Here is a 15,324-nt window from a genome sequence, read left to right as displayed (position 1 = left end):
TATATATATTTTGCTATATGGGCCAGCCTGCTGACCAGCTAAAACCAGCCAACCAGTTTAGGCTGGTTTTAGCTGGGCCTTTTTTCAGCAGGGAAAGCTTTCATTAACAATGACAATGAGATAGTAGTAGAAAGAATGAAATGAGATATTGGTCCACACTCAACAGACCGTTGTAAATAGTCTACTAAATCAATGAAACATGTACAGAAAGTTTGTAGTGTCATTTCGGCGGAACTCTGCTGCGGCGGCTCGTGTTTCTGCTCGAGTGTTTGTTGTGACGCACGCGCTGAATTCACATGGCACGAAAACACTGAACTCTGTATTTGTCTACGTTTATTTTCGCTTCATTCATCAGTTTGATCATGTCAGCCTCTGTGATCCGACGAGGACTTGAATTATTCAGCGACAAAGGTAATTCGTTTTTGCCGTAGAGTCTTTATTTGTTTAGATATGGGTATAAACACTATCAATCAAACGTTTTTCAGCAGTAACTTTTTAATGTTAAAGTCTCTTCTTCTCACCAAGCCTGCGTTTTTAAAATCCAAAATACAGCAAGAATGGTAAAATTTGTAAACATTTTTACTACACTTTAAAACAGCTGTTTTCTATGTGAATATCTGTTAAAATGTCATTTTCAGCATCATTACTCCACCTGATCCTTCACAAATCATTCTAACACGCTGATTTGTTGCTCAACAAACATTTCTGAGTATTATTTATATTATTATTATTATTATTATTAAATTATTTATTATTATTAAATCAGCATATTAGAATGATTTCTGAAGGATCATGTGACACTGTAGACTGGAGTAATGATGCTGAAAATTCAGCTGCGCATCACAGAAATAAATTACAGTTTAACACATATTGAAATAGAAATCATACTTACATTTCCAAATATTCATTTTGCCATTAATTGTAATAATCCAGTGAGATTTTTGTGTGGAGCACAGGCTGTTGTCAGACTCCTTGTGCAAACATAGATCTGATCTCTCCGTCATTCAATCCAGTCTGTCTTAAGAAACAGAAAAAACAGAGACAGACTAAATCCAGAAGAACTGTGGCAACATCTCCAAGATGCTTTAAGAGACCTACACCTACAAAACTACAGTACTGTTGACATTTTTAGACAGTTAGGCACATAAAATGAGGATGCTGTCAAAAACAATGTCATAAATAGATTTTCTTTATCAAAGAGCATTTGGTGCGACCATTCTTTGCTTTTACAGCAGCTTTTGCCCTGGGTGCACTTGCGCAAAATTTTTCGGGTAGCTTTGCAGGTAGGTCTCTTGAAGCATCTTGGAGACGTTGCCACAGTTCTTCTGGATTTACTCTGTTTCAGTTTGTTCTGTGTCTTCATGTCATTCCAGAGACAGACTGGATGATGGTGAGATCAGATCTCTGTGTGGAGCACTGGCTGTTGTCAGACTCCTTGTGCAAACAAAAATCTCACTAGATTATTACAATTAATGGCAAACAGAATGTTTGGAAATGTAAACTGATGTTTCCTACTGACACACTACAGCAAAAGATAGAAATAACTTATTTTAAACCATTTTTTAGCTGGTGAAAATACTAGTGGCCTAAGACTTCAGCACAGTACTGTATGTATATATACATATATATAAGTGTGTGTATGTATGTAAGTGCTGTTATATACGTCTCCCCGTAGATGGAGTGAAGCGTAAGCAGAAGAAGAGCAGCAGCTCTCGTAAATCCGCCTTGATGGAGCAGATCAGCACCGATAAACAGGGCGTTCAGAGGCGGATCCGACAGCTGCAGAGACCCGGAGGATCGGCGCGGAACACAAACACGGTCAAAGACAAACACGTCCGGTCTGCTCTGGGTGAGTCTGACCTCCTCAAACCTCCTCAAAACTGAGCAGAACTCATCAACCCTTCTCGAATCTCCTCAAACCTGCTCCAAGCTCCTCATTCACTCGTGTACTGATCACAGTTTGAACATTACTGCTGTGATGTTACGACCTGCTCTGCTTCTGTGCGCTTCAGATTCTCATTCCCACCTGATGATTGTCTCTGTTGTCCTCAGACGAATACAGAAAGAAGCAGAAGAAGAGTCAGCTGAAGTCAAATCTGGAGTATTTCCTGGGCGCTGGTTGTAAAACACAGAGCAAAGACTCGATAAAGGTCTGAACCTCCTCAAATCTCATCAGATTCGTACAGATTCACGCTCAGTCGGTGGTCGTGTCTCATATGTCGTGTGTTTCCTTTAGATCGTCCAGCAGCATTCGGGTCGCCGCGCCTGCGATCAGCCCGATCTGCCCGTCTCCAAACCGGAGGAGAAATCCGTCTTCAGTGAGAAGGACTTCAAGGAGTTCCAGAAGGAATATTTCTCAAAACTCTGACGTCCGTGAGAGCCGATGTGTGCCGTGGGACAATAATACATCTATCTGGGCTCCTTCTGGAATGATCTCTGACTGCAGACACCGTTAGACTGAAGAACTGACGTTTGAACTTTTGATTGTGCATTAGGAAAATCATGGAAATCAAAGCAGAGACGCATGTAACGCTGCTGCTGTAAAACTGAACAGCACAGAAACTGAACCCATCAATTAAAACAAAAGCGATCAGGGTTTTGTTATCGTCACCCAAGACGCACTGAATTAAAGTGGCAGTTCACCCAAAAGTGGAAATTGTCATCTTTCGTTCACTGTCAAGTTCTTCCAAACCTGTATGAGATTCTTTCCGTTGTTGAACACAAAAACAAGATATTTTGATGGCAAAAATGTTGATGGCAGCCATTGACTTCTGTAGTATTCTTTTAATGGCAGCTGTCAGCCTACACATTAATCAAAATATCCTCTTAAGTGTTTAAAGGAAGAAAGAAACTCACACAGGTTTGGAACTGATAGAGTGACAGTGTGTTCATTTTCGGGTGATCTGTCCCTTTAAGTTAAGTTGTTATTTTTAGGCGTAATAGGAAAGATTCTTTAAAAACTGTCTGCATGCAACAAGTTGTTCTGCTGAAGGTGCTCGAAGTCTGGAGATGCTCTGATGAAGCGTCACGCTCGTATTAAGCTGGAATACGACAGCACTGGAGCTGCAGCCGATCGTTCAGTGAATGACGGGCTGATGTTTTCCATGACGGTTGGTCATGTGACTGTTTCTTTCTCAAAGTCTTGTGTTTCTGCTCTGTGTGTTTACATCACACAATCACTTTCAAAATAAATACGTTTACAGCAAAACATTGTGTGTGGTTGACTAAACCTCATCAGAAACCCTGAATCTCACCAGCGCGTGTGTGTGTGCTGTCGATCAGCGTTCGGCTCATGTGGCAGAAGAATGTGGAGCGTCTGGATGGACGAGTCTGTATCTCAAAAGAGGTCTAAAACACACAAATCGCCTTCTGGAGGGGAGACGTTTGGACTGAGTGAAGACACTTTTGATTTAGAACTTCATGTTCGAGAAGTAACGAAGTGTCGCAATCTGACCGTAAGTTGTTGTTCTTCATGTGTCACACTGACACTCAGAGATGAACCCGTCACCATGTAGAGCTGCATGTTTAACATTCTTGTGTTTAAATGTAAAGACCAGGTGAGCGTGTGATGATGCTGTTGTTAACGTAATTGTTTTCTATTGAGTAACGGTTTGTATTTGTCTCACGGGAGGATCATGCTCCGTTCTGATGGAGCGGCGGCTCGGCCTGACCGTCACTGCGTCCCTCTGTATGTGCAAGTGCTGCCCGACAGAACACAGACTCACTCCAGCGCCTCACCACCGTCTGATCACCACAGCACAACACATCACCACTACACCAGCGCTCACACACGTGGGGTTGGTATTGATGTCGTAGCGTTTCTGAAAGCAGTCTCTTCTGCTCACCAGGGCTGTGTTCATTTAATCAAAAATACAGTACAACTGTGAAATATTATTACAGTTCAAAATATCTGTTTTCTGTGTGAATTAGGGCTGTCAAATGATTAATCGCAATTAATCGCATACAAAAAAGTTTGCGTTTGCCTAATATATGTGTGTGTAATGTGTGTAATTATTATGCATAGATAAATACAGACACATTCATGTTTATATTTAAGACATATTTACAAGTATATGTATTTATTATAATTTTTCTATAATTTATATTATATACACTACCGTTCAAAAGTTTGGGGTCAGTAAGACTTGTAAGTAACTTTAAAGAAGTTTCTTATGCTCATCAAGGCTGCATTTATTTGATTAAAAATATAGAAAAAAAGCAGTAATATTGCAAAATGTTTTTACAATATAAAATAATGTTTTTTATTTTAACATACTTTAAAATAGAATTTATTCCTGTGATGAAAAGCTGAATTTTTATCAGCTGTTACTCCAGTCTTAAGTGTCACATGATCCTTCAGAAATCATTCTAATATGCGGATTTATTATTATGATCAATGATCAATGTTGGATAATATCAACAGTTGTGCTGCCAAATATTTTTTGGAACCTGTGATTTTTATTTTTTTCAGGATTCTTTCATGAATAACAAGTTTAAAAAGTACAGTGTTTATTCAAAATATAAATATTTTATGACAATGTAAATTATTTATTATGAACTTTTAATAAACTTTTAATTATTAACTTAATACTTCCTTGGTGAATAAAAAAAAAAAAAGAAACAATAAAAATGTACTGACCCCAAACTTCTGAACGGTAGTGTATATATATAAATAAAAATATTTTGTACATAACATATTTCTCTTAAAAACATAATAATTACACGCAGTACACACAAATATTAGGCAAACTCAAACTTTTTTTGTATGCGATTAATCTTTTGACAGCCCTAATGTGAATATCTGTTAAACTGTAACTGATTCCTGAGATCAAAGCTGAATTTTCGGCATCATTACTGCAGTCTTCAGTGTGATATGATATTTTAAAAGTCATTCTAATATGCTGATTATTAACAATCATTGTTAATGATTATTAACAATGTTGAAGTTGTGTGGAAACCATCATACATTTTATTTGTCAGGATTCACAGATGAACAGCATTTATTTGAAATAAAAATCTTTTATAACATTATAAATGTCTTTACTGGCACTTCTGATCAGTTTAATGCATCTTGATGAATGTAAATCTTACTGACCCCAAACCTTTGAACAGTAGTGTACGTCACACTATTTACTGTTTTCTGTCCACTGCTGTGTAAAATTGGATATGATATGGAGTGAATGCAGTGATGAACGTGTCAGTAACATGAGCTCATCGTGTTCTCTACCTCTGGCATCCAGTTATTATTTTGCATTTTAAATCTGATTTTGTGTAAAACATGAGTCAAGAAAGAGATGTAAAAACACAGGGGATGTTATGAATTGTTCATTAATCACACTGAAGTGTTTTCTTTATTGCTTTTGAATGGTGATTATTATTATAATTTTGTCTCAGGCGAAGCCACCGCCACCACCAGTTCCCAAAAAACCTGGCAAACACAGTCTGTCCACACGTTCATGTGACGTTTCTCCAGCGTATGACAATTACAGAGAGATCCAGACACCAGCGATTCCTCCGCGTCCCGCTTCATCAGAGCCCGTCAGGAGCGAGCCGAACCGGCACCTGTATGAGGTGCTGCTGGACGACCATCAGGTCTCCCAGGACAAAACACATTTACACACATTAAACAAGCTTCAGAACATCTGAATGTCAAGTTTATTTTTTCTGTAGCTCTTTATTCAATACAGCAGCTTCACAGTAATAAACAAAATCAGTGATGCAAAATGATGAAATATGAGACAATATCAGCTACAGTACAAGCAGCTCTGCAGAAAACTATTCAGATCATTTCTAGTTCTCATCTGATAGACTCAGTGCAGTCCAATCGATAATATGACTGAATATAAAGTGTCTTTTAAACACTTAATATTCATTATTGAAGCGAAAGCTTCTCTCTGAGGCATTTCCAGCATTAGATGTGTTGATTCAGGCTTCTGTCATTAAGACGTTTCTCTTAAAATTGTTTTAGAGTGTGTTTCTTTACAGATAATGTCATTAGCTTTGATATTTTGTCTCTGATGACATGCAGACGTTGAAGTTTGACTAAAGTGTGCAAATACTTTCAGAAGCTGCTTTATTCACTGAACAACTAATAATGTATTTGTGAATCTTTAGGATGAAGCAGATGATTGTGCAGCGAAGGGGAAGCGTTTCTCATCCTCCGGTTTGATGGTAAAGTGTCTCCCTTCTCTCTCACATCCACATGAGCGATGCTGACAGCAGGTCTGATGATGATTTTGTGATTTTGTCTCGTCAGGAGTCGGACGGTGGATTGCGTGACAACAGCGGTCTGTGGGCAGGTAGGAACTCAAACATCTTGAGGTTCTTCATGGGTTTCTCTTCTCTTTTTGGGTCTGTTTAACTTTTGTGCATCCTTCAGAATATATATATATATATATATTTTTTTTTTTTTACAATTATTTTGGCCATTAACACAAACAGCTTACATTTTGTAAAAAAAAAAAAAAAAAAAAAAAAAAAAAAAAAAGGTGTATTTTTCATAGGAACTGTAATATTTCACCCTCATTTCCTTTTGTAAATCTGTTTTTACACAGTTTGTATGTACTGATAAATGTGTGTGTGTGTGTCCGTGTATTTTATTACATTTTGAATTTAATTTCATTTTTAATTACTCTTTCTAATGTGTGACCCTGGACCACAAAACCAGTCTTAAGTAGCACAGGGGTATGTGTAGCTGTTGTGGCAAAATAAAACCGACTCTCGCCAAAGTAAGAGACTGAAGTTTATTCTTTGCAAAGAAGGTCAGACAGTCATACAGAAACACAGGTTGCTGCAGAGCGCGACCAAGAAGGGACGGTCACTCCAACTTATATCTCTTCCCCTGCCTTCAAGGTTACATCTCCTAAACGGTAACTTTCCACACACAGTAAGAGTCAGATAAATACATTTTGCTACGTCATAGTCTCAAGATTCAAATCTTTATATTTCGGGCCCCGATACCCTTCTCTCATGTCATCCTCATAACAGGTTTAAATAAAGCAGACCCTTACAAAATATTCCATAAGCACATAGATGAGTAAAATGAATTATTCTTCCATAGCAGCAATAGCCAAAAAATACATTGAATGGGTCAACATTTTTCTTTTATGCCAAAAATCATTAGGATATTAAGTAAAGATCATGTTCTGTGAAGATATTTAGTGAATTTCGTACTGTAAATATATCAAAACTTAATTTTTGATTAGTAATATGTGTTAGATCAAGGTCCCCACGCCAGACAATTAGGATCCAGCCCCGGACACCAGATCCCCTCAGAAAATTTCAGTCTTTCCGGTAACAGAACAACTAGTCAGCAAGCTGTAGTTACCCCAAGCCCACTAACAGCAGGTTTCTGTCAGTTAGGAAGTTGACCGATGGAAGCCAGAAAAGAGCAGAAGCAGGAGACGAAGTGATGATGATAAAAAGGAGCAGAGTTTATTGAATAGTCTTAGTTGCGTATGTCTCAATGCTCTGACTTCGTCTGGAGAACACAAATTCAACAAGTACTGTTATACCAAACTGATTCACAACAACATCCCATAAACCTTGAGTTTCTATAAACATTCCCTTGTATCTCTTATTCATGAAGCCAAACAGCCCTTGAAGCTACACAGTCATAAGACTAAACAACAATGGAAAAAATATATAAAAAACAACGATAATATAATATGAATTACTAATCAATTAATGAATCAATAAAATGAATATATAAATGATTATAATGATTATTATAAATGATTATATGATTAAATGGGATAATAAAATGATGAAATGATTAATGATTCTAAATGAAGAATATATAAAAAGAAAGCAAAACACAACACAAATGTATGGTTGCTCTGAGGCAAAACACACACAGATTGCATTTGAGGATCGTCAGATCCTTCATATGCATTGCTAAGAACTTCAGCTGGACAAAGAGTGATTTTCTCAATATTTAAATTTTTTTGCACCCTCAGATTCCAGATTTTCAAATGTTGTATCTCGGCCAAATATCCTAACCTAACTTAAGCTTAACTTAAGCTTATTTATTCAGCTTTCAGATGATGTAAATCTCAGTTTCAAACTTATGACTAGTTTTGTGGCGCTGATTTGCTGCTCAAGAAACATTTCTGATTATTATCAGCAGTGTTGTGGGTAATGCATTATAAGGCGAGTTATGTAATCAGATGACTTTTTTTCAGGTAACTAGTGAAGTAATGCATTACTGTTACTCTGGATGACGTGTATGTGTTTGTCCTGTAGGTTGGGATGATCTGTTTGATCATGAGCAGCAGGAGGATCAGAGCAGGTAACCAACACACTTTATTCTGTTCTGCTGTCAAACGCGGCCCGCTTCAGCGTCCGTCCGCTTTCTCTTCTAGACTGTTTGCTCAGACGGTTCATCGGATCCGATCAGGAGTTCAGCTCTACCAGCAGGTTCTGTTTCACCGCGGCACCAGCATGATGAACTTCATCACCCAGCTCAACTGCATCGCCGACGAACTGGACAAGGCGTTGAAAAAAACGCGCATCGCAGGCATCACGGGCGGCACCACGGGGGCCATCGGGACGGCGGCCATAGTCGCTGGCATCGCTCTGGCGCCCGTGACCCTCGGAGCCTCGCTGGCCGTGGCGGGGATCGGCGTCGGCGTGGCGGCGGCCGGAGGCGTCACCGGAGCGTCGGCCGCCATCGGCAAGAAAGTCAAAAAAACTCAGGACAGGAGGAAGGTAGAGAAAATCCTCCGGCTCTATCAGAGCCAGATGGAGGACGTGGAGGAGTGTCTGAAGTTCATCATCAGCGGGTTGAAGCACCTGAAGACACTGGAGCTCACGACGCTCGCGGTCGACTCTGACGCCGCAGACGTCCTGAAGCTGGCGGAGCGGCTCGGAAACTCTGACGTCATCGACGCTCTGAGCGAAAACACCCGTGCGGTCCAGGCTTTCGCCGCCGATCTGGATTCGTACTTCACTAAAGACGACGCGCAGAGGCTGAAGAAAGGCTCGGAGAGCTTGTTTGCCGCTAAGATTCGAGAGGTGGCTCTGAAACTCAAAGAGAACATTGACCAGCTCATACGCATCAAAAACATGTTCCGCTGAGACCGTCTGTGCCAAGGAGCCCACAAAATTACACTTTCCATCTGAAACACAAAGTCCACGGCTCTGAATTCAAGAGGTTATGGCCTCACATTAAACTCACTGATGGAGGAACCTTTAACATCCATGAAACCTTTCACTTCCACAAAAGTTTCTCCAAAATGGATCCTTCAAGAATTGTTCACTGACAGGTTTTTTAGGGAACCGAAGTGGTTCTGCTGTGGCATCACTGTGAAAACATTCTTTTAAAACCTTTATTTCACAAAAAAGTGAAACATGAGGCATTCTCATTATAGGGAGCTTTTTTTGGACACATTTTGGATTAGACGTGTCAGTATTCGGTAACATGATATAACACAATAATGAGCATGCACGATATTGTTATCGTTGACAAAACACCATAAATAATTATTTATTACAAATTGCATAAAAATGAATGCATTTTACTGATGTAAACAAGCCCAACAGCGATGAGAAGTGCATGTATATTCACTCTCTGACAGCAGATGGCGCTGATGGAACAGCAGAAATGCAGCGATTATGTCAACAAAGCAGCTGCGCTACTTCCTGTTTCTGAACTGGATTTATTACAGCACCTTAATAGGCTATATATTTTCTTTTCTTTTCTTTTTTTTACACTTTAATACTGTTGATACTGTTTGAAAATGTTGATTATTGTTTGGTTACACTTTACTTTAAGGCTCCATTAGTTAACATAAGCTGCCAATAACAATTCTTCTAAAGCACTTACTGATCTTAGTTAATTTCAGTATTTAATAAGTCATTATTAAAATCAAAAGTTGTAACTGCATTATTTAATGAACTTGAGCAAACATGAACTAACAATTGTATTTTTGAACCAAAAAATCAACAAATATTGCTCATAGTTTTGTTAAAGCATTAACCAAAAAAATAATTGTTTTGCACTTTAATCTGTTTGAAACATTTGTTTACGTCATACATTTTTTGTGTATTGCTTTATTGTATTTAAGTGTTCAGCTCCTTTTGTTAAAAGAAAAAAGTTTTTAAACCTGTTATATTATAACACTTTTTGCAACTTTTTCAATATTGTGATAATACTGTATACTGTGATTAAAAACTTCAAAATCTGATACTGTCACATGCCTATTTTAGATTCGCCCCGTCAAACAAGATGATGTCAGTAATGCAGTAATGTCTGTAATCTGGAAGAGAAATGCTCTTAAAGATCAAGAAAAAAAGTGTTGTTTTGTTTTGTTTTGTTGCAGTGATGCCACAGAAGAACGTTGTTTGGTTCCCCAAAGAACATTTCAGTGAACAGTTTTTAAAACAAACCTTTTCTTTTCTTAGTGTGAATATTTTATAAATCTGAAGAACCTTTTGTGGAATACAAAGATTCTGTGGATGTTAACATTTCTTCATGGAAGTATCAATGCCAGAAGAAGAGTGTGAATATCAGATGTGTTTATTATAAGGATATTTTACCATCTTGTATTAGTTCACAAATAAATATGCTCTCAAAGCTACACGTGTGAACTCAAATACAATGGTTAATTCTCACGCCATTAAATCACCTCAGTCCTCACTAGATCTTTAAGTTTAAGTGAAGACACTCCTTTATAAAGCATTTAAACTCTGAAGTCAAACACAGAAAAAACTGACACCTGACATTTGTAAATGCTCGTTTGTGTTGTAAGTGAAAGTGTTTCATTCCTCATGCCTGATGAGTGGGTGTCAAGACGGCGTTAAATCTGGTCACACACGGCAGACAGAAAACACTGCAAGCGTGAGCATTAAACTTCCACAGAAGATGGACAATGAAAGCGATTTCACTTTTTTTTTCTCAACCTGCAGATGTATTTCATATGATGTAGTTTTATAGTGTGTTTCCTCTGGCGTTGTGCGCTGACTGATCTGACACATCAGTGATGACGATATTACAATGTCATGTGTTTATTACACTATTCACATTTCTATATGATCAGTGCCATTCTGATCATTTACAAATGCGTCATATTTTCACTGAAATACTAGTTATTCAAAATTAAAAAGAGAAGTCATCCAAACATGAACACACTAAAGTACAAATACAAGCTGTAGTTTGCTCAATCTTTGACCGAAACCCTGAAGTTCAGGTTCTTCCGGCGGTTTCGAGACGCTTGCCGTTCTGAATGATTTCTAATCTGTTCTTCAGCGATCGCCTCCTAAACCTGCTCCTCGAAAGGCTCCAGGGGCCCGCAAGGTGAGAACATCAGTAATCTTCACTGATTATCACCATATTTAAGAATGTTCAAGGTTTTAGGCAGTGAATAGTTGTGTAAGTGAAAGACTTTCTGCTGCCAGAACGATGAGTGAACGAGCAGTGGAACCGGTCCGACTGTTAAACCGGTCTCACTTTGCACTGAAACACTGTCTCAGACGTGAAGATGTTGATGGTTCCCATTTCAGATGGTGGGGATGAATGAGAAAGTTGATCCTGGACCGTATCAGACCGGCCTGGACTGCTCCAGTGGAGATCAGCCGGTGACCGAGGTAAAGCGCCTCAGACGTGAAAGAAAACATCAGTTCGTCTACAGCCGACATCAATAGTTGAGTTTCTCGTGCATCATTAATGAAAGGATTTTCATTTGTGTGTCATTGAAGGCAGAGAATGCGCACGAGAAACCTGCGGATCCTCCGCTTCCACGACTGAGAACTAAAGCCAAAAACCCTCAGGAGATCATTTCAAGCTGTTCTGAGGTACAGCAACAGGAGCAAATACAGATCCCTCATACAAATATGATCTATAGCATACAACCATAATATATACTCATAAATGAACACTGATATTCTGAATTGTTAAATCATGACTTTTCATTGTGTGTTTCCTTCTCAAAATGCAGAAGAACTTCATCGTTATAGCAGCTCTGCTGAATCATTTGGTTAAACAACTTCAGAACAACGAGCTGCAGGTGTGAACTCTGTCCGTGTGTCCTTTACATTCCTGAAACGTGTGATTCTAAAAAGAAACCTTTAGAAAAGATATAAAAGTATACATATATTTGTTCACTTCAGTCAAAGATCATCAGATCAAGTCTTTTTTATTCAATAATGTTGTTTTTCTTCATCTCAGTGTGCTTTAGTGGCTGTATGAAGTCAAGTTAGTTCTGCTCACAGATGTAGAGAATCACAGTAACTAACAACATCCACTAACTAACCACAGACACAACACAAAGTTGTATAGCAAAGGTGCAATTGATCTAGGACCTCAAACATGTGAAGCACATCATTTTTCTATATAATACATGACACTTGATTTGATATTTGGTATTTGTGGTGATTGAAGTGACTGAATAATAAAGACTGAAGCTTTGCTCTCTTTCCAGCAGGAAAAGAAAAGCTTTCAGAAGAGAAACACTTTGAGTAAGACACATAACACACAGAACGCTTCGTACATTTTAATACTTTTACTGAAATTATATTAATGCCTGTCTGTTATTAAGTAGAGCCACAAGGCTTTTTTCCTGCAATGTTAAAAGTGGCCATTAATTTTTTCAATGTCCACATTTTCTGTTAGTAAGACCCTGAAACTGAAAAATTGTTTTTGTTTATGTCAGGAGAATCAACAGTGGTATCAGACTTCAGACTTCAGGTGAAGTAAAGCTGCATAATGTACTATGTACAAAAATATATACAAAATGTGCTAATGACTGATGCTTTCGCCATCTGATGGACGAGATCGTTCTTCATTTCTGCTGCAATGCTCTTGTGTGTCCGCAGGTCCTTCATGCGCACAGGTGAAAGCTTCACAAACGCACTCGAGGTCTTTGTCTCTCATCTGCCAAGTTGTGCGAGCGTTCTAGAAAGACAGATCGCTGAGCTGCGGGAAGTGGCTGACGCCGTGGATAAAACAAACAAGGGCGTGAAGATCGCCGGCATCACCGGAGGAGCTACTGGAGCGGTGGGCGGAGCGGCGGCCGTGGCGGGAATCCTCCTGTCCCCCGTGACTATGGGAGCGTCTCTGGCCATCACGGCGGTCGGGGTCGGCGTCGCGGCCGCCGGCGGGGTCACGGGGGCCTCGGCCGCCATCACCAACAAAGTCAAGAGGAATCAAGTCAGGAAGAAAGTGGAAACCATCTTAAAGGAGTACCAGAGTGAGATGGAGGACATCAAAGTTTACTTAAATGATATTAACACAGAGATGGGGAAACTCAGAGCATATGACCTGCTGACGCTGGAACGCGTGAACGTGAAATCCGCAAAGATCGTGCGGCTAGTCGGGATAGCGGGCGGAACGACGACGGCGCTCGGCGTGATGAGCAGATCCTCCGGCGTGATTCAGGGCTTTGCTCTCGGCATGGACCTTTACTTCACCGAACAAGATTCACAGAAACTCAAGAAGGAATCAAAGACCAGATTCGCCCAGCAGATCCACGAGGTGGCAGGACAGATCAAGGCCGGCCTTACAGAGCTCATGGACATGAGAGAGAAACTGCTCTCCGAGGGCATATAACGGCGTTAAAATACTGTATGACGGTGAACGAAAGGATTGTTGCTCGCTCACTAGAGAACAGTTTCGGTTATATCTTTCCAAAGGTGTCCTGGGCAAGATAGGCAGCCAATCGTACATAAAACAACAACAAGTAACACATTAAAAACAATCACATGCCATTAAATTGCTCTCTAGATTACATAATAAAGACTTAAATGATTATTTGACACCAAGTTTTGTATCTTCATTTCCTTTTGGAGAAGATTCCAATCTGAGGTGGCGGCATATCTGAAAGAGGTTTTACCAGTTCAGTCCTGACGGGACTGAGAAGTTTCTCCAAAGAAGCTCTAAAGTTTTTTCAACATTTAAAATCAACTTCAAAGCACAGAAACTATTTTGAATAATATCAAAAACCGACTGTAAGGAATCCACAGATTGTTGCTTAGAGGGAGCTGAGCTATAAACGACAGCATCATCTGCATATATATATATATATATACATATATACATATATATATATACACACACTAAATAATAATGGCCCCAACTCAGATCCTTGTGGGACTCCCTTAACAACTGCCAAAAAATCTGACCGGGCACCTTCCATCTGGACACATTGGGTTCTACCCTTTAAATAATTAATAAACCATAAAATAACATTTTCTGATAGTCCTAACCATTTAATAATGTGTTGTGATCCATGGTGTCAAAGGCCTTTGATAGATCAATAAAAACACAAGCACAGTGTTGTTTATTATCTTAAGACTTCACAATATAATTTAACACTTTTAGGACAGCTGTATTGGTACTGTGCCCTTTATAAAAAACAGACTGATTAACAGACAAAATATTATGACGATTTAGATACTGGAGAAGTAAAACTGGTGGCTAATTTTAAAAAAAGCGGGGCAACATGATCACGACCTGCCCATTTGTTCACATCTAGTTCCTTTTGAGCCGAATAAAAATCAGATGAGGTAATCTGTTGAAAAACAAACTCACTCGTTCAAAAATTACATTCAGGTTCAAGGAAACCTAGTTCAGAGGTCATATCATTATTTGTTGGAAATAAAGACCCCGATGCAATTAAGTGACTATTGAAACTATTAAGCATTTGCTTTTTGTCCGTAATTATCTATCGTTATACAAAATTAACTGTGACCAGTTAAAAATGTAATATTCCTCCTCCACAGCTTCCTTGAATTTGTCAAATTTTCCGTGGTTTACCAAGAAAATAATCAGATTTAGCCTTTTTAATCGCAACTTGTTTCGAAGCTGCCTAAAATGAGGCCAATCAGAATTTACGTGTGTTCGTCTGGCCCTGCTCCATGCTGCATCCGCTCTCGGATAAGATCACACACAAAGCAGCTGAGAACCACGGATTATCCCGGCATTGAAATCTAGATTTTCTCAAAGGCGCGTGCTTATTAATACTTAACTATTATATAAAGGTTCCCAAGCACAATCAACATCTGGAATTAAAGTAATTTTATTCCAATCAATTTGAGCAAGATCATACAAGAACGCCTGCTCACTATAATATTTCTAGTTATAATTCTCGGGTTCTGCTTGGGCAGCGTCGTATCTCCGGCTCCTGCCACAACACAGTGATCACTGGTATCACGTGCGAACACAGAAACTGAAGAATATTTATGCGGAACATTTGTAAGAACAAGGTCTATTCATGTCGATTTTTGTAGAAATTTCAGATTTGGCCTAGTGGGTGTATCTACCAGCTGAAAAAGATTATGACTATGACAAAGATTTGCCTATACTGAATTGCTGCTTCACTGAATCTT

The 15,324-nt window shown here is 39.1% G+C and overlaps 2 protein-coding genes across 2 annotated transcripts; both read left to right on the top strand.

The window, feature by feature from the left end:
* The first annotated feature begins 215 nt into the window (after window positions 1–215).
* Window positions 216–3,173, top strand: rps19bp1 (ribosomal protein S19 binding protein 1). Its single transcript, XM_051113218.1, has 4 exons — window positions 216–411; window positions 1,676–1,849; window positions 2,053–2,150; window positions 2,237–3,173. The coding sequence occupies exons 1-4, from the start codon at window positions 363–365 to the stop codon at window positions 2,366–2,368; spliced, it is 453 nt and encodes a 150-aa protein (XP_050969175.1). The 5' UTR covers window positions 216–362; the 3' UTR covers window positions 2,369–3,173.
* Window positions 3,174–3,295: 122 nt separating this feature from the next.
* LOC127166658 (uncharacterized) lies at window positions 3,296–9,078 on the top strand. The gene is made up of 7 exons (XM_051112112.1): window positions 3,296–3,455; window positions 3,632–3,797; window positions 5,395–5,592; window positions 6,115–6,171; window positions 6,257–6,299; window positions 8,245–8,290; window positions 8,364–9,078. The coding sequence occupies exons 2-7, from the start codon at window positions 3,636–3,638 to the stop codon at window positions 9,076–9,078; spliced, it is 1,221 nt and encodes a 406-aa protein (XP_050968069.1). The 5' UTR covers window positions 3,296–3,455; window positions 3,632–3,635.
* The last annotated feature ends 6,246 nt before the right edge of the window (window positions 9,079–15,324 follow it).

Source organism: Labeo rohita, chromosome 6 (genome assembly GCF_022985175.1).
Source record: "Labeo rohita strain BAU-BD-2019 chromosome 6, IGBB_LRoh.1.0, whole genome shotgun sequence".
Taxonomy (NCBI): Eukaryota; Metazoa; Chordata; class Actinopteri; order Cypriniformes; family Cyprinidae; genus Labeo; species Labeo rohita.
Note: the sequence above shows the minus strand (reverse complement) of the source record. Positions and strands in the feature narration are given on the sequence as shown.

Bases quoted from the DNA above. Each gene is read 5' to 3' on its own strand.
- rps19bp1 (XM_051113218.1), top strand. From the start codon at position 363: ATGTCAGCCTCTGTGATCCGACGAGGACTTGAATTATTCAGCGACAAA. The intron at 1,850-2,052 runs GTGAGTCTGACC...TGTTGTCCTCAG, and splicing joins ACACGTCCGGTCTGCTCTGG to ACGAATACAGAAAGAAGCAG. The intron at 2,151-2,236 runs GTCTGAACCTCC...TGTTTCCTTTAG, and splicing joins AGAGCAAAGACTCGATAAAG to ATCGTCCAGCAGCATTCGGG.
- LOC127166658 (XM_051112112.1), top strand. From the start codon at position 3,636: ATGCTCCGTTCTGATGGAGCGGCGGCTCGGCCTGACCGTCACTGCGTC. The intron at 6,172-6,256 runs GTAAAGTGTCTC...TTGTCTCGTCAG, and splicing joins TCTCATCCTCCGGTTTGATG to GAGTCGGACGGTGGATTGCG. The intron at 8,291-8,363 runs GTAACCAACACA...TTTCTCTTCTAG, and splicing joins CAGCAGGAGGATCAGAGCAG to ACTGTTTGCTCAGACGGTTC.